The 24,932-nt window shown below is 39.9% G+C and overlaps 1 protein-coding gene across 4 annotated transcripts in view; it reads right to left on the reverse strand.

The window, feature by feature from the left end:
* IGF1 (insulin like growth factor 1) overlaps positions 1–24,932 on the reverse strand; it is a 78,332-nt gene that overhangs the window by 2,892 nt on the left and 50,508 nt on the right. For 3 of the 4 annotated variants that reach the window (XM_017516833.2, XM_017516841.2, XM_037734270.1), the window contains exon 3: positions 15,690–15,871. In XM_017516833.2, coding sequence (XP_017372322.1) covers positions 15,690–15,871 — 182 coding nt within the window. Of the gene's footprint in view, positions 1–13,666; positions 14,180–15,689; positions 15,872–24,932 lie in introns of those variants that run through there. The other variant, XM_037734263.1, reaches the window with a different exon arrangement.

A 24,932-nucleotide genomic window follows, 5' to 3' on the forward strand; every position in this document is an offset into this window, starting at 1 on the left:
GAATGAATGGGTATGAGGGACTCCCTTGTGATGTACAGAACTAAGTCATTATAATACTTTTCCTATAGTTATTATTTTATCCTTGAATAATTTAAATAGCAAGGTATGTAGATAAGGAGTTTTGAAATAAAATGAAGGAGGAACTGGCATTTATATGCATAAACCTGAGGTACTTTTTTTTTTGTTTGTTTGTTTTACCTCTAGCCAGAGATCCCGCTATAGAAGGATGTAATGGATAATTATTGGTATAGAATGAGGTTCAAAACCAAAAACAGGAGTTCTCTCCATGATACCTGGAATCTTCAAACTGTTCCCTCTGGCTAAGGTAGTGAACACCCACACAATCACAACATTGTGAGGAGCTGAACACATTTGAGATTACTCAGACCTTGACCTGGAGAAGGTGAGAGGTTTTAATATGGAGGCTGGGGAAAAAAAATCAACCGCCACTCCTTGGAAATAATACCTATCAGTCAAGGCCCATAGGGATATGGCAGTTTTTCTTACACATGTTTTTCAGTTCTACTTGGAACATTAGAGCTATCACCAAGTCCTTCATGAAAGGTAGCTTGCATTTTATGAGTTGATGGTCAACATCTTATACTGACTGAGTAGAAGGAAGATGGCATCATTGTGGAAAAGCATTCATTAAAATAGGTCAGTGACCACTGCAAAAAGAAAAAAAAGCTGGTAGAAAGAAACTGGGCATTTGTATAGAATAACTTGAAATGCCATCTGTTTTTAATCCTGGCACCTTCCCTCAAATATCACAAAAGACCATTTAAGATGCATTTGTTGTGGTACAAAGCATCTCCTGTTAAGCTCCCAGTAAACTTGTGTTCTTAATCTTACATCATGTTCTGTTTTCTGTGTTTTTGAGATGGAGTCTCACCCTGTCACCCAGGCTGGAGTGCAGTGACGTGATCTTGGCTCACTGCAACCTTTGCCTCCCGGTTCAAGTGATTCTTGTGCCTCATCCTCCCAAGTAACTGGGATTACAAGTGCACACCACCATGCCCAGCTAATTTTTTGTATTTTTAGTAGAGATGGGGTTTCACCATGTTGGCCAGGCTGGTCTGGAACTCCTGACCTCAGGTCATCTGCCCGCCTCAGCCTCCCAACGTGTTGGGATTATAAGCATGAACCACCATGCTCAGCCATGTTCTGCTTTCTTATAGGAGTTCTCTAGAAAAATGAGAGAAGGACACACAGGGCCACAGAACAGCGTCATTAATGTTCTAAAACTCCTTGAAACATTTCTGTTCAATTCTCAATCAACACTGTTGATGGTCTGTAGCTTATCAAACCCCCAAAACACATATTATTAAGGATGCCACCTCTCTGCCTAACTACTAACCAAATTAATTCACAGCAGAGAAACATACTAATTTGAATTTTGCCTTTTGTTTTTCCATTTACAAGGCATGCCAGCTGAAAATCAGATCTTTCAGCATCTTCAATGCCTTAATTAAGAAAATACTCAAGAATGAAATGGGAACAAATTAAAAGAAAGCCTCCTAAAGCGTTTAATCTCCATTCTTTCTCTCAAGCCAAGTTAATTGCAAATTTCTACAAGGAAATATTAAGATACCACCTATGCTTCACTCTTTAAATTAGCAGGGGGCTATAGCAAAAATAATTGAGGTCAGAATGGCCAACCACATACATCTTATTTTTTGTCTCTAATAGAGAGATTCTCTTTTCTTTTCTCTCAAAGAATAAGACATAAAGTGTAAAATCTGAGCAGAGGGATCTCCCTTGGTCTGTTTCTTCTGGGTCTGTCTCAGGATCACAGCGAAGCCATGGGCTGAAACTTCACTTGAGTGAAGCAGATGCTGTGCCAAGTAGCATGGTTCCCGTGCACACACGTGCCTGGTGGAGGCCATTCAAACCAGCTGGGATGTCATCTGGTTTGCATTTGGCTCTCGTCCCAGGCTGTCACATGTGGCTTCTTTGTTGCAGACAATGACAGTGACAAAACAAAAGCACTCAGGGACTGGGTCTCAGTTGCATCTGTTGCTTTGCTCATTGTCTTAACTTAATTATGCTGGCCACTCTTGACAATGGGCGGCAAGTGGAGGCATGTTAGAAGCAGCCATCATCGGAGCTGGCATCCACCTTTGGTGCGCTTCTTGAAGGATTATGAAACTGTCCCACATTCATCTAGGCAAAAACTTTTTACTTTAACAGCTTGTCCAACACAAACAAACCAGCTAAAACTGTTTCTAGTATGCAACTAGACAGATTTTTAAAATGAAAACAGTAGTGGGTAAATACTGTTTCCTACTGACACCAACGAAGGTAAGACTGTTAAGAAAACATTGAGCCTCCAGCTCACTGGGGTGTGGGCAACACAGTGAGACTCTGTCTCAAAAAAAAAAAAAAGGTAAAGATGGCAAATTTTATATTTTTTACCAAAATAACAAAGTGGAAAATAAAAATATTGTTTTGTTTCTTGAAAAAAAAAGGTTTACCCTTCAGAAGGAAAGGTTAACCAACTGATTAGGAAATAAGTTTGCAGAGGGTTTAATTTGTGATATATGTGATCACCCCTTATGTACAGACACACATATTTAGGATGCTAGAAAGGCCCTGAAGAGGCTATTCACCTTCTCCCATTCTCTCTCGATTCTTATCCTAGATCCGAGCTTTCCTTTGGAAAGCTATCCACAGACTTTTCAATTAAGATCGCTGTGCCAGGTGTGGTGGCTCACACCTGTAACCCAGCACTTTGGGAGGCCGAGGTGGGCAGATCACTTGAGATCAGCCTGCACAACTTGGTGAAACCCCATCTCTACTAAAAATACAAAAAATTAGCTGGATGTGGTAGCATGTGCCTGTAGTCTCAGCTACTTAGGGGGCCAAGGCAGGAGAATTGCTTGAACCCAAGAGGTGGAGGTTGCAGTGAGAGTAAGACAAAACAAAAACAAAAACAAAAAAACCCTGCGGACTAATAACAATGGCAATAATAATAATCTTGCTTGATATTTACAGAGGATTTATAGTTTACGGAATAATCTCACTGAATCCTTACAATCACCACGTGAGGTGATATGGTGTTATTCATGTCATCCCATGGACAAGCTGAGACTCGCTAAGAATTAGTAATGTCCTTGAGGTCGTAGAGTTAAAAACCGATAGAACAATCACTAAAATAATGACAGTTCCCATTACTTGAACATTTGTTACATGCTGGGGATTGTAGTATGCATGTAAATTGCATATATTTTCTTATTTTTTTCTTAAAGTTCTCTCAAGGATAAGTACTAGGGTCTTGGCTGTTTTATTTTTAAGAAATCTGAAGCTTAGGGTAAACAACTTGCCTACTTTCTTATTGTGGAGATGTAATAGTGGTTGGAATTTGAACCTATTCTTTCTGATTCTGGAGCTCACCAGTTAACCGCTCTGCTAAACTGCCTCCCCAAGAGCTAAAAAACCTAGTGCTTTCAAGTCCAAATCTCTTTCAAATAGCAATAGTGGATAATATCATTAGCTGCCCATGCTCCCAGATGGTGGTAGATGCTGGTTTAGAGGGCAAGGCTGTGCCATGGGACAGAAGACTCAATGAGGAGGGTATTACCACAAGCTGGGGCCCATTTGTAATGGCTATTTTTAGAAGTCTAGGAGCACAGTATTCAATTAGCAAAAGTGAAGTCCTTGATATTATAACCCCTTTTTTTTCTCCCCACCTATCTTTATAAGATTTTGCCTGAGAGATAGAATCTAAAAGGATAAAAATAGGCTCTTTAAACTTCAGGGAGGAAGCTGTGATGTTTTCAATAGACCACCTTTCCCTCTCCACCCACTCCAAACAATTTGAGTATTGCATGACATGAAGTCTAGGAAAAGCCTGGCACTCTATAAAAAAACACTGGGAAAATTCTGTCTGGCATGGAGTATCAGCAGCTTATTGTACTGCATAAAGTACTAACTCAGCATTGACCTTCTCCCAGAAAGGGCAAAATGAGAAGAAAAGAGCAGTGGATGATTGGAGAGACGGCTCAGATATCAGCCCTTTACCTGTTGAAAGGGATGTGCTACAACAATTTTGCTAGCTTGGCCTGGGGACATGTGAAATGGTGGAGGATGACTTAGATGTCTCAGTATCAACTTTGATATCTCTTTACTTACTTTACTTCGGGGAATCACAAGTTCAAATTCCAGGAGGGTTGGATCAGCCTTTTCTCTCTGGCAGCCAGGCAAAGTGATGGTCATGCGATCTACTCAGCACTTTGCGGTATGACTTTAAAACCAAAGAACAAGGTGCAATTTCAAGAAACCTGTACTGCTCCTTTATGTGGCTGCTGCTTTAACATCGTGAAGGGTATATACTTACTGGACACAGTTTTGGTCAGCCCAGCCTCATGGTTTTTTCTGAAAACCTCATTCCACTTTTTATGTGGTTGTGGTGGGAATTCCCCCTCACCCCCTGCCAGTACAACACTCTTCTTTGATTCTAGTGGATTGGACCAGGGCAGGCCCCTCCCAAGAGCTAATGACCAAGTGTGGCAGACCTATTTTTGAGAAACAGAGAAATTTTTGGGGCAACTTCATTGCCAAACTTGGGCTCAAAGACTCCCTGATGACTTTGCTGAACCTTCCTTGGACCATAAACCCATCTAAAATGTTTCCAACCAATCTGCTCTCCTTCTCTTCTTCCCTTGGGGTCAGGCTTGCCTTGCAATCTGATGGCTTCTATCCTCCCCTATTTTCCATTCACACATGAATTCCCCCTAATAAAACCCCTGCTCATTTAACACCTTCCCATCTTCTGCTTCTTGGAGGACCTGTCTTAACACATGTGGTTTGAATCCTAGCTCTCCCACACAGCAGTTGTGTGATCTTTGATAATCACTACATTGTGCTGTCCTCAGTTTTCTCTTCTATAAAATAAAAGGGTAGGGTAAGATCACCTACCTCAGAGTGGTGTTGTAATTGAATGTATAAACCTGGACTCATTTACCTGGCATAGGGTATAGTTGTGTGCAAGAGAGCCTACTGTTTAAAAAAACACTCGAACCTAATTGTTAGCACCATCAGTCTGTTTTAGCTTGTGTACTATAAAAGCCCTCTCTGGGCCCACATTTGTTCAAGCATTGATGTTCTGTAGAGTCAATTCTGCATGTTTGCCTCTCCACTAAAAGATAAGTTCTGCGGGGGCAGGTAGCATATTTCCTTCACTTCTATATCCTCCCCAGACCCAAGCACAGTGCTTTGAGCAAAGTGGCCAATGAGGAAATGCTCATTAAACGGACTCAAATTTCCTGCAGGAATGATGGAAGAGAGTTCAGGTCAACAGTAAATGCTGTGTGGCTGCTTACTTTCTTCCTGTAGCATTCTCCACAAGGACAAATAGCACAGAGCCTCCCGTCATTTCATACAAGTGACAGATTGTAGTATGATAAATATCAACTAAGAAATGCAGGAGAGAGTGCAGTGCTTGATTAACACACTGTGGTCTATCTCTCTCGGGCTTGGATTCTGCTTGGCTACTTGTTAGTTCAAGACTTTGGCCAGACATTTTGCCATACTCAGCCTGAGTTTTCCTATCTATACAATAGTGATAATTACAGTACGAAATCTGCAAGCTTCATGTAAAGACTAAATGAGGTGATTCACTATAGCCCTTGCCACAGGGCATGTACCTAATCAATATCAGCTACTATGAGTCTTTTAAATTTATTTTTTAATTGTTACTATTGTCATAGCAGTTTCTATGCTACAGTGCTGCCCTTTCTCTGCCTGAATATGGGCAAAGAGTAGCTACCTCCTTGGTTTCCAGAGCTCCCTTGAGTGCTGGGAGAGTGGACTTACAGCTCTGTTTTCTAGTGACGGGGGCATCCCTAGGAAACCCCAAGAATCAGAGGACTTTATTCCAAGATTATCTTGACTTAGTAACTTTATTACTCTTTGAAGGCTACCACCTGACTCTATTTCAAATATTTCTGCCTGTGATATAAAAAATCTCTATCAAAATGTTTCAAAAGCCTGGAGAACAGAGAAAAAAAATGCCAACGGGTGCTTTCCCTTGCTGACAAGAAGTGTTTATATTGTCTTTAATTCCCATGAAGGATGTTGTAAAATACTTCAGGATCAGGGCTCCCCAGACTGCTGATTTTATGGGCAGCTTGTTTAGTTAGCTGTTTGTGTTACATTTTTAAATTTAAAAAAAGTTTAAGCTTATTATCTTTCCCAGAGGGAGTTGATTTTGGAATTGTTGAAAAGTCACCAGATTCTAACAATTTTGCTGATATGTACTAAAGATTCAGCACATTCTTACCTAAAAACTGGATGTTGGTTGTTCTTTTTCTCTTAAGCCTCTGAAATGCCATTGTTTCATCTGACATACAATTTATGCTAGAGTTACTCAAACTAGTGTATGCAGTAATTCCTATTACAGTGTCCTTGGGAGATGTGAGGCCTAGGGTTTTTTCCTTTTGGTGTCATTTCAGTGCAATAGTGATGAGTTCACAGGGTTAGGAGGAAAGGGTGTTGCCTTCTTTCACTCATTCCTTGTGTGTGTGACAAATCTGGGCAGAACATTCAAATGCCGTGCTCTGAATTTTCCTCCTCACTGAATTGAAAGAAATTTTGGAAGTTTGAAAGGCTCTCTTGAACTTTTAGGATGAATAAAATAACACTATGACAAGATAAAGTGATTTGCATCTGTTTGAGGCTGATGGGAGTCTTCAGCATATGAAAGTAAACATGCAGATTGCCAGCCACTACTCGTCCAAGGCAGAGAATGGCTCAAGAACATTTCATGCATGCATACAGTTTTTGTTGTTGTTGTTAAATCAGAATTGTGGCATTGTGCCACCTTTACCTTCATCCTCGTGTTCTTTTGAAGTTAGAAACATTATAGAGAGACAAATCAGAGCATCTAATAGTGACCTAGGTAAACCAATACTGACAAAATAACCGTCATTATACTATGCATTTATTGATTCATTCATATTTTTCATTCCTTCTAGTCTTCCGACGCTTCATGAGCTAGTCAAGCATGCCGCACACTTGCACCATGACATAAATATTGCCTATTCCCAACTCTACAATTATCGGAACCTTATCCAACCCCAGCCTGCCATGGTCTTGCTCCTAATCCTTTGGAATTTTGTCTTGTCATAATTGTGAACTAAAGCTGTGAAAATAGCACATCACATTTTTACAGATGGCAAAGCTAGTTGGTCTTTGATTACTTAACCTCTTGGTGTTGGCTAGACAGAAAGCCCCAAGTGAATGTTTATACATTGCACATAAGACATTGTAGAAACTTTTGCCATGGATCCTAGCTTAGAAGCTTGGGTCATTTGATCTGTTTGGGTTTGATGTAAACTTTCTTGGTCTTTCACTAGGAACTTTGGAGTTATTTTATGAGACAAGAGTTGCTATCACACTCAGCTTTTCATAGATCTTGCTCTTAACATCTTATCTTCATATGGACATTTTGACTGTATCAGTTAGAGAAGCCCAGGAGGACAGGGTAACCCATTGTCATCTTTTTTCCAGAGTGATCATATAGATGCCTATTCAAATAAATGAATGTTCCTTTATCTAACCCAATGGGCATGAAAGCATATGACAGACTAAATAGAGGAAGTTAGAGGCTTATGGTTAAGAAATGGGAAAGTGGTAGAAGAGGCATTTGATAGGTTTTGCCAATAACCCCAGTCCCTAATAGAAGTAGGGGCAGGGGATGATAGAAGCAAGATTGGCTGGAAGCACTGACCTTTGGTTGTAATGGGTCAGTAATTAGACCTAGAAGTTTCCAAAGTTGCAAATTGGTTCTATGGGAAAGTTACTGTGATCTATAGATAGGGGATCTACAGAATCTTTCTCTGTATATTAGATGGGAAGTGGTTGAAGTCCCTGGATCCTTAGAAGATACAATAATAAGAAAACCAACTTATTTCCACCCCTCCAATAATGTCCCCTTTATTTCCTGAATAGTTTTTAGTTCAGGATGAGAAACAGCCTTTTGAGAAGACAAAGGAATCCTGCAGTTTTTACTTAATGATTATTAGTTTTTACAGAGGAATTTACCTCCACTGAAAGAAAAGCCAGGAAACTGTTTTCAGCTATAATTTTGAAAAATAGTTCCCCCCAAGCTTCCCTAGTGGGTGCAACATTGCTAGGACACAAAGCTACACACACACACACACACACACACACACACACACACACACACACGAGAAAATAATCCCCTTAAAACTGTTTGCTATAGTTTATTACAGATTCGAAATTACTGCTAAGGACATTTAGAATTAAAATCGGTTTGATACACCTTTAGCATTCTTATTTCTAACCGTCATACTTCCACTTTTTAAAAAGTTAGCTTCTTGACCAATGGTTCTTAAAACTATAACCACGGCCGGGCGCGGTGGCTCACACCTGTAATCCCAGCACTTTGGGAGGCCGAGGCGGGTGGATTACGAGGTCAAGAGGTCGAGACCATCCTGGTCAACATGGTGAAACCCCGTCTCTACTAAAACTACAAAAAATTAGCTGGGCATGGTGGTGCGTGCCTGTAATCCCAGCTACTCAGGAGGCTGGGGCAGGAGAATTGCCTGAACCCAGGAGGCGGAGGTTGCGGTGAGCCGAGGTCGCGCCATTGCACTCCAGCCTGCAACAAGAGCGAAACTCCGTCTCAAAAAAAAAACAAACAAACAAACAAAAAAAAAACTATAACCACATTAGTTAATAAAATAAAGATGGCAATTTCCAAAATGTTTTCTAGCTCCTGTTACGCATCTAACAATAGACAATAAGAGTTATAATTGAGTTCTTGGTATGGTAGGAATTTCTTAGGGGTTCTCTGGAAGAATCAGACATGGACTCATAAACCTCTTGTCCCGTATCTCTCATCATTTGCCCGCTGTTCTCAATCTCCATTTCTCTCTTCTGGAATTTAAACATAAGTTTATATTTCTAAATCATCTCTTTTGGCCACTGGATAAAAATGGGATGGCACTAAAAGCATTAAGGAGCTCCATTACAGAAGGACCCCAAACATGTGGGCATCAGGGAAAAGTTTTGACTTCAGTTAGGTCTTTGGGGATGATGGAAAAGCTGATGTTCACCTTGCAGGTCTGGAATTTTAGTGGACTTGGAGAACACTTGCTAACCTCAGCTATTCTCTCTTTAAAAATAGACGTGTCTTGCTCAGGCCAAAGGAATCAGTAACTGGGCTTTAAGCACTGAGGTGAGCATACAAACTGGATATTTCAAACCTCATGAAAAGGGATTTGAATTCTGCTTTATCTATTAATCTTTTCATTGCTCCTGAAGGCTTCCTCTTTAATTAGAGACTATCAATGTTGCTCTTGGATTAAAAGTCAACTGTGTGTTATCTAGTGAATATTGCAAAAAAGCCCTATACTTTTCCTATGGGCAAGTAAAAATAGACCTCATCTTCCCCAATGGATGTTAATGGACTTGAGAAATTACAGAATTTATTACCTAATAAAACAATATTTCTCTCTAGTGGGAGGGAGGTGGTCAGGGGAACGGAGAAGAGAGAAGGGGGATTGCTCTTTGGGAGCTCATTTCTTTGTCTCCATTTTCACCCTTACATTCGAACAGTGCACACATTAGAAGCTATGTAAGGTTTTGTTTGTCTTCAAGAGATGTTTGAAAAAAGATCAAATGCTTGTGAAAGGCATTGGATTGGCAACCCCAAAAACTGAAGTGTCCCGGAAGCTGTGTGAGCCTGGAAATATCCTGCATTTCTATTTGTTTTGGCAATTTTACTTAAAACTACCAAGAACTGGAGTTCATGCTACAACTAAATTTTCCCTAGGCACCAAGAAATGAAAACACATATTATATTTAATTTTAACTAGTTGAGATAAATGGTCATTTTCTGAAAGTTCATCATATGACCCTGAAACAGAAGCAATGGCTCTGCACTTGGGAGAGCCAAGCTACCATTTAAGTTGGAATTATTTATAGACCCAGGGGTTCTCTGGGTTGGAATGGTTCTTAGGTCATTGAGTTCCCTTATTCTCCTACCACGTGCTTGAAACTCTACTAGCACATCCTGGAAAAGCGTTGGCAGGCTTGGGCTTGAAGTTCTTGGTGACACAAGACTGCCTTCTACTTCAGGAGGTAGCTCCAAGTTTTTACATAGCTCCAAGTTTTAGAGGTAAGTAAAATAATGTTAACTAAAACTTTAATAGTGCTTACCATGTGCTAGATACCATTAAAGCATTATCATATGTGTATTTGAATATACACCTCCCACTTCTTGCACAGAGACACTCATGCACACATTATACTCACACACATACACACACATACAATCTCACTAAACCCTCACAATAACTGTATAAGGTAGGTTCAGCTGTTACCCTTATATGACAGATGAGGAAACTGAGACACACATAAATTACATGATTTGCCCAAAGCCACAATGCAAGTAAGAAAAAGCCAAGATTTGAACCCAGGTAGTCTGACTCTACATTTTGTACTCTTAGTGACTATATTTTATTATTATTATTTTTAATTTTTTTTTGAGACAGAGTTTCACTCTGTTACCCAAGATGGCATGCAGTGACAGGATCTTGGCTCACTGCAACCTCAGCCTCCTGGGTTCAAGCAATTCTCATGCCTCAACCTCCCAGGTAGCTTTGATTACAGGTGCGTGGCACCACACCCACCTAATTTTTTTTTTTTGTATTTTTAGTAGAGACAGGGTTTTGCTATGTTGCCCAGGCTGGACTCAAACTCCTGAGCTCAGGCAATCTGCCTGCCTCAGCCTCCCGAAGTGCTAGGATTACAGACATTAGCCACCTTAAAAACTGTACTTTAGCGTCTCCAATGCTTATAACTATTGTTCATGCCTAGCACAGAAGTTTGCACATTGTAGATGCCCAATAAAAAATATTTTTCACCTATTTTATATCAGGATGATTATTCCATACATATTCCAATTAGTTTTACACACAAGTATCAATTTGCCCTAGGAAACAGTTGAAGTTGAAACACTGGAATTTTAAATGTTTATTAATATTCTGCCTACTTCAAAGAAACATTAAGAGGAATAATAGGTATATAACATTCACTGTGGAATTCTTAGCCAGTTGCCACCTGCAGCAGTAGGTCCTTGAACAATTTCAGTTTGGCCAGAGAAGGAGATTCCAAACATGCAAGACTTGTAGTATAAGCACAGCTCCTATGCCTTTCCTTTTATACTCTATACTTGCCTCACTGTCTTATGTAGGAGAACAGGAATCATTTCATCTCAGCAGTGCAACTTGTTTCTATGGTGTGTGTTTCTATCACTATTCATCAGCCTATGTCACTCATTTGTCCATCCATCCATCCATCCATCCATCTACCCATTCAAACAGCATTAGATGTCATTTATCACTAGATGCTTGGGTACTGATACTAGAAAGAAGGAGATGGAAAGATAATCATAGATTCTTCCTGTTTTCTTGGTTCATATTATTCAGTAATCACATGTAGGCATTCAAGATAATTGCTTTAGAATTGGTAAAACTCATTCCGAAAAGGACTGTGCTGCAGTATGTAGTTTGCCAGTTAAGCATTCTTTAACTAGAAAATCTTTTTGCCCCTTCCTTTCCCTTCCCTTCCCTTCCCTCCCTTCCTTTTGACCTTCCTCCCTTCCTCCTCTCCTTCCCTTCCTTCCCTTCCCTTCCCTTCCTCTCCTTCCCTTCCCTCCCCTCCTCTCCCTCCCTCCCTCACTTTCTCCCTCCCTCTCTCTTTCCTTGTTTCTCTCTTTGCCTTTGCTTTAGTTCTTCTTGAATAAAGTTTATGATTGGGTATAATTATAGTTTATTCAAACCTTTCCACAGGATATGAATTCTTAGTCATTCTATGGAGCTGTGATCCCTTGAAGAACCATCTGTGTTTATATGCTGCTCTAAGGTGATGGTTGTAGAAGGAATTGGCCTCTGCCTGCAGCTGGTCCCAAAGCATGGATGTCTTAGCAGGAGAACTTGGCATCTCCTGAATAAGAACTTAGTATTTCCTGACTCATCACTTAGGCTAAGGCACCAGCCTGGCTTCTCTCTGCTCTGATAAGCCAGGATCCACTTTGCAACCACAGCAGCAGTGGCTTGGCTCCCATGTGGGGCTTCGGCATGCTTTCAGTTGGACCTTTTCCTCCTGGATTAAGCCTTGAGCATCTCTATCATATTTAAGTAATCCTGGGTTTTCAGCGAACCACTAGAAACGGTGATCCTGGAGGAAAAAGCATGGCAGGGGCATGGAGGACCACGCAGAAAGGAGTTTCCTTTATACCATGACATCTTCAAAATAGGCTACTTGGATGAAATAATACACTTCTGAGTTTAGTCATATTCTTACCCCCAAAAGCTGTCATTTGCTTGACTGAGTACTTCTGTCTTATGCCCTTTCTCAGCTCTTCTACGTAACTTGGAGAATGGTTAGACTTTTGCACTGTTTGCTTTATTATCTATGAAGAAGACCCCAGTTCTCCTGCTTAGACCAAGGGATCTGAAGAAGATCTCTAAAATCTGAATTATGTGATCCTATTTAGCTTTTCCTCACCCTCAGGGAAATCCAGCACTCTTGCTCTCATTTGCTCCCTTTCTTCTGGTGGAAAAATATTAAATTAGTAAAAGACTTTACACAGTACTTCTACCCTGTCTTTTCTTTCTGGAATTCTTGAGTTGACCCACTTTGATTATGCGCTGCTGTCTGCTGGCCAGGAGAGCAGCTTAGAACCCAAGCACGTCTTTACCTACTTCTGGATCTCAGTGTCCTTGTCTTTAAAATAAAGGGATTGAACCAATTTCTGAGGCCTCTGCCAGCTCTAACATAGTATGGTCCTGTGGTTTTCATGGAGCAGAAACTCATGATTTCAGGTATAAAAATAAATTTGTGGTGAGGTGGCGATGGGAGGGGAGTGTTTTCTAGGAGCTGTAGTCAAAATGCCGTGGTTATCATCAGATATCAGAAGTCTTCTGTCACTGGCTGAATTGTGTCCAAATTCACATGTTGAAGTCCTAATTCCCAGTACATTAAAATATGACTGTATTTGGAGACAGAGTCTTTACAGAGATAATTAAGTTAAAATGAGGTCAGTGGGGTAGGCCCTAATCCAATCTGGCTGGTGTCCTTTTACACAGAGGATGTTCAGACACAGAGATATATATGGAGGGAAGATAAAGTAAAGACACAGGGGGAGAAGAAGGAGGTCACCTACAAGCCAAGGGAAGGAACACATGACAGAGCCTTCTCTAAGGCCCTTGCAAGGGCTGAAACGTTGATTTGGGACCTTCAACTCCCAGAACTATGAAAAATTTCAATTTCTGTGGTTTAAACTACCCAGTCTATAGTACTGTGTTATGACAGCCCTAGCAACCTTATACATCTTTTGTATCTGATTCCAAAGTGTAAAAAAGATGAAGAAAAGTGCAGTGGCCTCTTCTCAAAAGTTACCTCACAGTCCTCACAGGGTTTTAGGCAATATTGGATACCCTTTGGCCTAAACCCTGGACTTGACTAAGAAATGCAGCCTCCAATAACATTGCAGGAAAAGGGAATCTGGGAATTTCTATGACACAATTCAGTCTTGCTAAGAATTTCAAGCTAATATTTAACTCTGGACATATATTGACATGGGCAGTTCTTCCATAACAGATTCATACAAAATTTTAAAATGCATATAGAAGCCTTAATTTTTTAAAAATTCTTTAATTCTGTTTTAGAGGCAAAGAATAGGGTGTCTTTTTTGCCTATTTTATAATTTTTATTCTTTTTTTTAATATTTGCCACTGTCTTTCCTTGGGCTTTCTAGGGCATTACATTTTTCTTTTCCGTTTTCTCCGTGTTTCTTAGCCACATTCTCTAACAGGTTACTTCTATTTCCATCACATCATTATCCAGCCCCAGCAGGCCTACTTTTCTTCATTTACTCTATTGCATTTTCTGCTTTTCTTTCTTGCTGTCTGCTCCTCTCTCATCATCCTTGCCTCTGTCTGCTTAGTCCTCCTGTCCTCCATTTTTCTTTTTTGCCTCTGCATTCAGCATTTCTACTTCCAATCTCCCTCCTCTGCTCTTCCTTTTATCCTCTGATTTGCAGACTTGCTTCTGTGCCCTCCTTCTGTTCCCCTCCTGGGTGTGTCTTTGGCTCACCTTTCCTTCTCCTCTGAGACTTCGTGTTCTTGTTGGTAGATGGGGGCTGATACTGTAAATATCACAAAATAATTGCACTGAGAACAAGTGGTTCCCACTGTGTCCCTGGTGAAAGACCCTTTGAATGAGCTCAGAATGTCCAGTCTCCATATGATGCAGGAGACAGCACTGGCACTGGAGAGGGGTCTAGACCTCAGCCACAAGACTTAGCATTCCAGAACTTTGGGGCTCATCTCTTGACACCTACTCCCTCTGCAGTTAGAAACCAAGATGCACTGGGTCGCCTGGGAAGAGAAAGAATAAACCTGCCTTTGCCCCAGCAAGCACACTTTCCTGCCACATTCATCTATAAGTCTTTTCTGAGATCCTTGCCTCCTGAGTGATCAGTGGCTTCTGTGTTCTCAGTGTGTTGCAGCTTGCTTGGTCCCCTTCCATCCTGCAGAGGGGCTCCCTGGGGTCACATCTCTAATAAGCTACTATGGTCCTCTTCCAGCCTCAGCTGAGGTTTAGGACCAAGAAGCAGAAAGGTGTCATTGTGAGCTTCTTGATCTCTCATCTTGTGCTTTTGTACAATATTATTTGTTCTAGCTTCAAAGATTAAAACCACATGTTGGCCTTCTTTTTTTCAACAGAGTCCCCAAGAAAACTTAAATGAGGGCTAATTTTTCCCTTACTCTACTTCCTTGCTCTTTTTCCTCCTTTACCTTCTCTTCAGTTCTTATTCTTTCTACTTAATGGATAAATTTTAGTTAATCCATTATATTCATTTGTTCATTCATTCACTCATTCAACAAAAATTGATCAAGTGACTCAATGTGCATCAGATGTTTCATGTACTTCTGATGGCATAGATGGTACCTCTGAGGTTTGTTTACAGTCTAGCTCTTAGAAAATAATGCCTGCAGATTTTGATCATTACAAACTTCTAGGCATTCTTATGGCCAAACAGAAATTTCTATTTTTAATGTTTCTTGTTTAATTATGTTTGCTACTGAATGTGAATTTTGAGTAATTCCCATTAGCCTTTTTTTTTATTTGCAAGGTTACAGAACTTGAAAGGTTACAAGCTTTATTATTAAGTAAAATTATGACAGACATTAACAATGGTCCAACAATTACTTTATGCAGGCATTTGAAAAGCATCTCAAAGTATATGCATTAACTGCTGAACTCTGACAACAGACTGGTGTGGTAGATGTTATTATTATCCCAATGTTACTGATGAAACTGAGGCTTGGATACGTTACATTATTTGGCAAGGGCTCTCAGTTGGTGTGTGGGGAAGCCAGGACTTCACTTTTGTCTGATACCAAAGCCCATGTTTGTTTAGCCACTGTATTGTAACATCTTCCAATCTTCACATCATCCATAGCCATGGAAGGGGAAATTTGCAATGCAGAGTGACCAAAGAGATGGGGATGAAATCCATCCCTTTGGTGTGAATGGAGCTTTTTTTGACCTGTAAGCCAGGGGTCTATGGGGCAGAATTACTGTTTTGCCCACTCACATGCACAAAAGAGAGACCACTTGAGGATGGTTAGATCCCACCAAGGTGGGCTTACCTTCTGGGTCTTGGGCATGTCAGTGTGGCGCTGGGCACGGGCAGAGCGGGCTGACTTGACAGGCTTGAGGGGTGCGCAGTACATCTCCAGTCTCCTCAGATCACAGCTCCGGAAGCAGCACTCATTCACAATGCCTGTCTGAGGCACCCTCCGACTGCTGGAGCCATACCCAGTGGGCTTGTCTGTACAAATCAAACAGAGAGGCCTCATGTTAGGGTGGAAACTGCTTTCTTCAGTCTTCCACCCAGCTCTTGTCTCTCCCCACATCTAATTAACCTACGTATTCTGCAATGTCTCGACCTCTTCTTGAAACTTCCCCAATGATTCCTGACCTCATGGATCTTTCTGGATTCCAGTATGTCTCCTGGATTCTGTACCACACTCAGCACTAACTCATTCACCACACTATTTGTGGTAATTCTCCCCAAGCTTTGCAACCCATAGGCAGGGATCTTGTCTATGCCCAATCCTAGTCTTTTCTTTTCTTTCTTTTTTTTTTTTTTGTGACGGAGTTTCGCTCTTGTTACCCAGGCTGGAGTGCAATGGCGCAATCTTGGCTCACCGCAATCTCTGCCTCCTGGGTTCAGGCAATTCTCCTGTCTCAGCCTCCTGAGTAGCTGGGACTACAGGCACGTGCCACCATGCCCAGCTAATTTTTTGTAGTTTTAGTAGAGACGGGGTTTCACCATGTTGACCAGGATGGTCTCGATCTCTTGACCTCGTGATCCACCCTCCTTGGCCTCCCAAAGTAGTATTTTCTTATATATTGGCTTCAGAGGATGATAGAAATATTAAAAGAAGATCATGCATTATTTTCTTAATCTTGCTGGCAATTCCACATTGTTTTTATAAGCAGAACAGCTCAAATGTTTGCCTTTTTGTGTAACTGCCCTGAGTGTATAGTCAGGTTGAACACCAAAGAGGTTTTAAGTTTGGAAAGGGATCCTCATTTTACTAATGTGAAAACTGAGACTCAGAGGTGGCAAAGACTTGCTCAAGGTCATTCGTGCAGCAAATCGCGGAATCAAGATACAAACTCAGATCTGCTTGCTGCAAAGCCCAAGTGCCTCATGGAGCCCAGAGGAGCTGTTGTATGACTCTGGACAAGTCACTAAGCTCTCTGGGCCTCAGTTTGCCCATTTATATAATGGAGTTAATAATATCATCCTTGTAGGAATTGTTTGAGGATTAAATGAAATCATGTATGAATAATACATAGCATAGAACCTATCATATCGTGGAGGTCCTAAATAAATCATAGCCAGCTTTCTCCAAGTACCGTTTCCATGGTCCTATGTGAACTATGGAGAAGCAGTGTCACTATTGACCATGTGGAGAAGTCTTGGGACTTAAAATTAATTACAATACCAATCTAATAGGGCTCCCTCTCTTATCACCCCAAGAGACCAGAACAACGAATTCTGTTTCTTATAGAGTAACTACCAAACTGAAACAATGAACAAAATGTCCATCTTTCATGTGATTCTGTTCTAGCTCAGGCAAGGGCAGAGGGACAGAACCTTGCTTTCTCTTCTCTTCCCTTATCTCTCCTCATCTTCTCCACTGATGCTCAGGCTTTATGGAAGAAAATTTATAAATTATGGGCACATAAATATAAATTCTTTATAATTTATAAATTATAAAGAATCCAGTTAATCAATCTGACATTTATTCAATCTTAATTCCTGACAGAAGAAAACATTACGTTTTAAATCACAAGTCTATGTTTGTGTAATAATGACACCATTACATGAGGATAGGATTTTGAAAGTCAGAATCCTCACGTATTTTGCACTGCCTCATTGGGAGAGATCAGGCCCATGGTAATGGCCTGCTACCAAACTAGCTTGGCTGCCTCCCTGCTGGAAGGGCCAGGATTCATGGCATCCTCTAAGAACCCAAATGCTTTCCTGATGCTTGGCACAGGACCCTAGTGACTGCTTCCTCCCGTAAGGCAGGTTTATTGTCATTCTTAGGACAGCTGGAGGTAGTAACTCAGTGAGGGTTCATTTGTGGTCTTTCTGGGCGGGGTCTGCTGCTCAGCTCTCAGAGCAGACTCTGTGGGCTCCTGATGGCTGTGGGGTTTGGGAGGGACAGGGCCCTGGCCAGCCGTGCCCCAGCTGGTCCCCTGAGCAATGTAAACAATGTTTTTTGTTTTTTTTGTTTTTATAATCTTTTCCTGGAACTATAAATTAGAGGAAAGACACAAATGGGCTTACATGGTCGTTTGTAATCCACAAAGGACTTCTGCATACTTTTTGCTAAGTGGCTAGCCAGTAAAGCACAGCTGATACCCTTTTGCTTCTCTCTTGGGGGTGGGAAGGAAGGAAAAGGTAACTTGGCCTATTTTGTGGTCATTGTACCTTTTGTCCATTAAATGTAATGATTGCTCTTTGTTGAAACTATAAATTTCTTAATGAGATGTAATTGGGATTCATTTGTTGATTATGAAACAGTAACCTGATGTTTCGGGGTGGGCTGGTAGGAGGAGCTCAGAAGCTTTCAAAGTTAGCCAACCCAGAAACAACTGATTTCAGAATTCATGCTTAGGGTTTGAAGACAGACAAGGGCAGGCTCTGGGATTCCAGGACCTATCTAGTATTTCCCTTTCAAGCTTCTCTAACTGAATTCTGCTGGAGCCCTTTGCCTGATACAGCGGGAAGACACCATCCTTCATCTTGGGATGGCAGAGATCGTTTCTAAGATTGCAGAGTCTCTTTTTGGTGACTATAAACAACCACAAAACTCACCACATGTCTATTTCCTCTTGTAAAATAGAAAGTCATCATCATCACAGCAAAAAATAACAGGACATTCTGGGCATCTGGCTTATCACCTTGCTTAAATGAGCTCAGAGTTTAACATGGCCCAGTCAAACTCTAAGCTTATCTAAACTCTGAGCTCATTCTTTTTAGTCTATAGATGGATGAATTTAGGTACAGAGAATTTTAAGACTTTTCTGCAATGTTCCATAGAGAAAGCTATCTCATGTCTACATTTGTTAAAATATTGTTGAAATAGTGGCATACAGACTTAAATTTTGCTGTAAATATAATTGCCAATTATCTCTAGTTACCACAATCCAGACAGATGTTTTTCTTTGTCTACTCATAATGTCTACAATGAACTCATTGTACGTCATTGGAAATACATGAATATAATAGGTGTTTACCTATTGCCTTTTGAAGTTTAATTCATCTTTTGAAGTGCCCTATAAGCTTGATTTTTTTTCTGACTCTACATCAAAATATTTAACAAACAAAAATCTAATTTCTCACCAATTGAAAGATCAGTTGAGGGTCAAAGTTTTGTTCCATATCTTCAAATGCTATATATTGTTTATTTTTCCAGAACCACAGTAAAGGTATTTGCTGCTGTGGTCTACAACTAGAAGTCTGATACAAAGTAATTTATCAGAAAGGTAATAAAACAATTTGCTTCAGTATTTCATATTTTTCTATTTGAGATAGTTATTTTTTAATGACTTGTAAATTATAACTAAAGTCATTTCAATTAACATTTAAATGAGATGGAGCTAATTGTTCTATTTTTGCCTTGAGAAACTCTTCATTAGGAGCTATATAATTCTGCTCCACTGGGCAGAATCAGAGCTGGTAGGTGAATGAGAAGCCAATATTGGCTTAATATAAGAAAGGATTCCTAACAATTTGAATTTACAAGTGTTAGATATGGGACAGATTTCACTGAAAAGTAATGACCTCCTCATTGCAGGAAACAGTTAAGTAAAGGCTGTAATAAACATCTGTCAGAGATCCTAGCAGAAGATCCCTTTGTTGAACACAGTGGATAACTGCTATGGTCTTTTCTATTCCAAACATTCTATAACAAGTGAAAAGATGAAAAAGAAAACTGGGTTGGGCCCAATATTCAGTATGGTTGGAAACTATTTCAAGAAAGAGGTTCAAATATATTCTAACTTAGAAGGTAAAAATTTGTTTTCTATCTATTTGAAGTTGCCCGAGATGCTCAAAACACTGTTCTTACTCAATGGTACAAAAAAAAAAAAAAAAAAAAAAGACAGGTGCTTGGTATAGTCCCTTCTATAGCAAGATGTGGTTCAAGAGTTCTGTTGTACTGGCACGATGAAACATTCATGCACTTACTCAACTGTTAGAATGAATAGGCATGTATAACATTCCATTTAATATTTCTTGCTGACAGTCTTGACATTGAAAATTTATATATTTATACATTTATTTTGTCAGTTTTGCTTCAAAGGTTTCGTAGCATGTAGACCGAAGATTGCTTACCAGACAAGTTGGTCACCACCTAACCTAGACTTTGACTCCTCCATGAGTAGACATAATGTTTAGTCACAATGTACTGCTGTATCTTAAAAGTTGGCCAACAGACAGAATTCCAATGGTTAAACAGCTGGCTTCTATAACAACAGCACTTCCCTTTAAATAATGCATGATCAGGGGAGTAATTCAATAATCTTTCGGGCAAACTTGCTAGTTATAAGGGTTTTGGGCAGAACTGTGGCATCATCAAAACCACACCAATTAGCTGAGTCTCATGTTTTGTCATGGTTGCAAGCGACTCACTCCCCTCCATCTCTGAAGGGAAATGTGTAATGCTAAGATTTAACTGGGGTCATCACTTCTAGAACAAAGGACTCTGATCATTCGTCACTGGTAAAAATGGTATTACCTCTACTGATGCTGTATAAGTTTGTGTTTCTTATAGATTTCTGGAAAGCATTTGGGACAATGTATTTGCTTTTAATTTCCTATCTTGCTTATTGAGAAAGTTTTGTTTTAACTATTTCAACTCTATCATTGGAAAGGGAAGACATTAATTTGAAGAGTCAATATTTAATAAAAAATGCAAACTTTTCCAAGTTGGGATACACCTAGTTCTTAAGATATACATTTCCTATTCTTTGTGTTCTAAGGAATAAAACTATTCTTTAGAAATTTGCTAACAGGAAGAGGTTCCAAAGTTGATGACTTGTTTTTGGAAAGGAAGAAAAAAGAGGTAAGACAATTTAACTTGGATTTTAAGGTCTATTTCTAGGAAATGCTCAATTATGTGTCTGATAAAACATACAAATGAAATTATTAGCTAATAAGAAACAAATCTGCATTTCACTTAGATTAACTAAGGATTGATTATATAACCAAATATTACAGTTAAGATCTGAAGAATCTAGAAACTTAGGTTTTTCACACCAATTATTTATTTTAGAACTCCAGACACATTGCCAATTTTGAATAACTCGGAATGGTTAGTTTTTAGGGCAAGAATTCTTCCTGGGCCACCTTATTTAATATAAATTCATTTAGTTTGCATTATTTTGCATGGGATACCAGTAGGGAAATTGTGTAAGATATGAATAATCTTAAAGTAGTCTTCATTTTAGCAATTTAATTACTATTTTCATTTGTGAAAAATGGAGAATCATCTCCCAATATTTCCTACATATTTAATGGATTTATAAGGAAAAATTTACTCCTTTCAAAATTTCTAATATAAGGGAAATTATGATTAGATTATTACCAAGACCCCAATGTAATACATTGAATGGTTGATATTTTCAGAGTTCATAGGATTTGCATTTACTTAAAATCCTTTTGACAGTCAATATTTTGCCTTTAAAATTTTTTCCTTTGAAATCACAACTTGAATTAAAGCAATTATTGAGTTATACATTGTGATGTGCTTAGTAAAGATAAGGAAAGAAGCTTTTACTACTGTCAACTGGCCATATCTTTTTACATTTAGAATAACGAGTATGTACACACATATACTTAAACACATATTAGGGAATTAAGTGAATTACTGTCATATCAAAGCTTCTGTAAAACACTTTGAAATTAGAATTTTTAAAAAATATTTTATAATACATCTATTGCCTGGCTTATACTTTGCTAGGAGACCCTGTACATTTCTGCTTTTCTGTGAAAGGATCTTTCCAAGTCAGATTGACCTTTGGCATCTGTAAAAGTGGAACACTGAGAAAATGTTCTCTTTTCTATGAACTGCATGTCACAAACTTTTCTTGAAAACCTATCAAATGTAGACATTGATTTCACTTTTGGCCTGTGTTAATTTTTAATTGTCAGTGTTTGCTGGTCTCACTACCTCTCAATTGGACAAGGTCATCTTTTCTAGGAATTATGGCCCTCTATGACCTGCCCCCACCCTCACAACTCAGCAACTCTTTCTTAGCTACTAAATTCCCATAACCCAAAAGACCAAAGTCTTCCATTACCCAATCAAGTCAATGATTTTTTTTTCTCTGAGTCTAAAAAGAATGAAGCAGAGTTCTATGGGGCTGCCCCTTTATTGAGAGCCTCCTGTCTTTTGGAAGCCCAAGTCAAGAGCAGGTGTGAAAAGAGTGCTATTCAGTTCACCTTGGTTTCCAAGGCCAGGGAGCTAAAGCACAAGTCCTAGGGGCAATAACAGCGAGAGATTCAAAGCAGAAACATTACTATTTTAGGACTCTTTGGAGAAGTGAGCAGACAGAGCGGGAAGCAAAATGATGTATTACTTTAGCCTGATACAATGCCCTGGAGGATGAGGGTCTTGCCAGGACAGCACAATTTACTAGCTTAGGTCTGATTCCAGGGCTTGGAGGAGATAGATGTAGCCAACAAAATTATACTTTGGCAAGAGAAATGCTTTGCTGGACAGAAATGTTGTCCTAAGGGAATGGTTTGGTTTATCAACGTCTAAGGTGAAAGATAATCAAATGCCAAGAGGTCATTTTTATGTCTGAATAATTTCAGTGTTGTTTGCTATATAGTTAGCCACCATTTTCTAGTTACATACTTTTTATTATTTAGAACATATTATAGAATTTGAGTATGATCTGCCTGTGACATCTGTCATACTCATGACAGAAGCAATATGTGAAGTGGTTAAAAGCACAGGTCTGGATTCTACTTTTTTACTGTTAGGCTTTGATTTGGCAAAGTACTCAATCTTCTAAGATTCAGGTCCTCAAATATAAAATGGATATATAAGAGTATCTTCTAGGACTGGTATGAAGATTAAGTGAGAATGTACACAGAGTGTTTTGCACAGTGTCTAGTGTATGGTAATCTACATAAATGTTAGCTATTATTATTATGGTGTTGAATTGGCTAACAAAGCTGGTTGGACAGGTATCCTCTTCCTCTATTAGTCTTAAAAATGCATCCTTTCCAAAGTTTGGTGGAAGTGGATGGACTTTCTAGATATTGTTATTCACTAAAGTAAATGAAAAACTGTGCTCTTGAAAGAATAACCAAACTTTATGTTGTTTATACTGCTCTGAATAGTTTTAACCTAGAAAAGACACTATGAGAATGAATCTTTCAATCAAGTCACATAAAACATAGTCATATGGGTTTATCTTGGCCCCTTGTTACATTTGATTTGGCCTAAATCATCCACTGGCTAAAATCACTGATTTACTATCAATGCTTCTAATGTCCAAACAATGCTACAAGGCCTGGGATGAGTGTGGTGAAATACATGGTCAGAAATGGTTTCCCAATCACTTTCACCTAACGTGGTATTTCTCTCTGCTCTCTCCACGTCGTGCTTCGTCTCATTCTGTTCTTTCTATTTCTTCTCTCCTGCTATTGACAGTCTTTTACATTCTTTTTATTCACTGATGTACTTTTGAGCAAGGTTTGTGCCACCGTGGAGTTCATGATAGGCTAGGTATTAGCATTTCATTTCCTCCCTGTAATGACTGAAAACCAGGGCTCCATCTCCTGCCAGCCATGCTTTGGGAATAAGCAGCTACCCAGTATACAATGTCACCAGGCCTGCTTATTCACCACTCCAACTTGGATCCATGCCTGAATGAGATGAAAACAGACAGCCAGAGAAAGAATAAGATGGGATGTTGAGGAATCACATACATGGGCCTCAGAATGAATCTTTCAATCAAGTCAAATAAAACAGAGTCATATGGGTTTATCTTGGTCCCTTGTTACATTTGATTTGTCCTAAATCATCCACTGGTTAAAATCATTGATTTAATATCAATGCTTCTAATTTCCACACATTTGGAAATTATTTTTTATTATTTTTTATTTTTTAGAAAGACTGACAAAAACTGTAAGCAGAGACTGGCTCCAGCCTGGCGACTGTAGCCATGCCACCAGCACTATCTCCCATACTTACATTCTGATTGTTATTTTACTCTTTCAGATGTGGGAAGAAAAGCCTTGTAACAAAACATAAGGCATTTGTGATTAGAAGGTAACGCCCTCTTTCTGGTGCCACAGAAAGATGAATCAGCCAAAGGGATATTAAAACACATTCTCTTTATTTTTAGTTTCTCTCTTAAGTCCCTTCTTTCCTTCCTTCCTTCCTTCCTTCCTTCCTTCCTTCCTTCCTTCCTTCCTTCCTTCCCTTTCTTTCTTTCACCCTTCCTTCCTTCCTCCCTCCCTCCCTCCCCCCTTTCTTCCTTCCTTCCTTCCTTCCTTCTTTCTTCCTTCCTTCCTTCCTTCCTTCCTTCCTTCCTTCCTTCCTTCCTCCTTCCTTCCTCTTTCTTTATTTCTCCCTTCCTTCCTTCCTCCCTCCCTCCCCCCTTCTTCCTTCCTTCCTTCCTTCCTTCCTTCTTTCTTTCTTTCTTTCTTTCTTTCTTTCTTTCTTTCTTTCTTTCTTTCTTTCCTTCTTTCTTTCTTTCCTCTTTCTTAACTTGGCATCTGCCCTCTGTTCTCAGGGGCCCTGTTCCCAATCAGTCTCCCCACTCAGGGATCTGTTTTTTTGCTCAGGGCACACCTGGACATTGTCCCAGGGGTGGGAGTGACATGGTCAGGATGGTAGGTGAAGGAGTGGTGGCTGCCAGGGAAGTCTGACATGTCTGGAGGGGGAGCGTTGGGAGGTGGAGGCTCCTTAAAGAGAGGCATCCGGGCCTGCATCAGGGAGTAAACTGTTGGAAGACAGCCTCAACAGCAGCAGAAACAGCCCTTGGCACTGTTGCAGAGAAGGGAGCAGCCAGAGTGAGCGACAGATTGAACACAGGAGAGAGGGAAGGAGGGAGGAGATGGTTTGGTGTTACATGATATAAATAACTTCATGGTGCAGACTCGAGTGCCAGTTGGGTTGTGTGTGATATCCCTTTCATGCTGGTGTATCAACAGTATTGTTCTTGGATTGAGAGGTCCTGGGGAATGTTTCTATAGCACCTAGCACAGTGCCATATGCAGAGAGGGAATAAAAACAAGGCATTATGGTACTGTATATTGAAAACAACATTGGATTACAGCCCCAAAT

Source organism: Cebus imitator, unplaced genomic scaffold (genome assembly GCF_001604975.1).
Source record: "Cebus imitator isolate Cc_AM_T3 unplaced genomic scaffold, Cebus_imitator-1.0 Scaffold18, whole genome shotgun sequence".
In the NCBI taxonomy this organism is placed as follows: Eukaryota; Metazoa; Chordata; class Mammalia; order Primates; family Cebidae; genus Cebus; species Cebus imitator.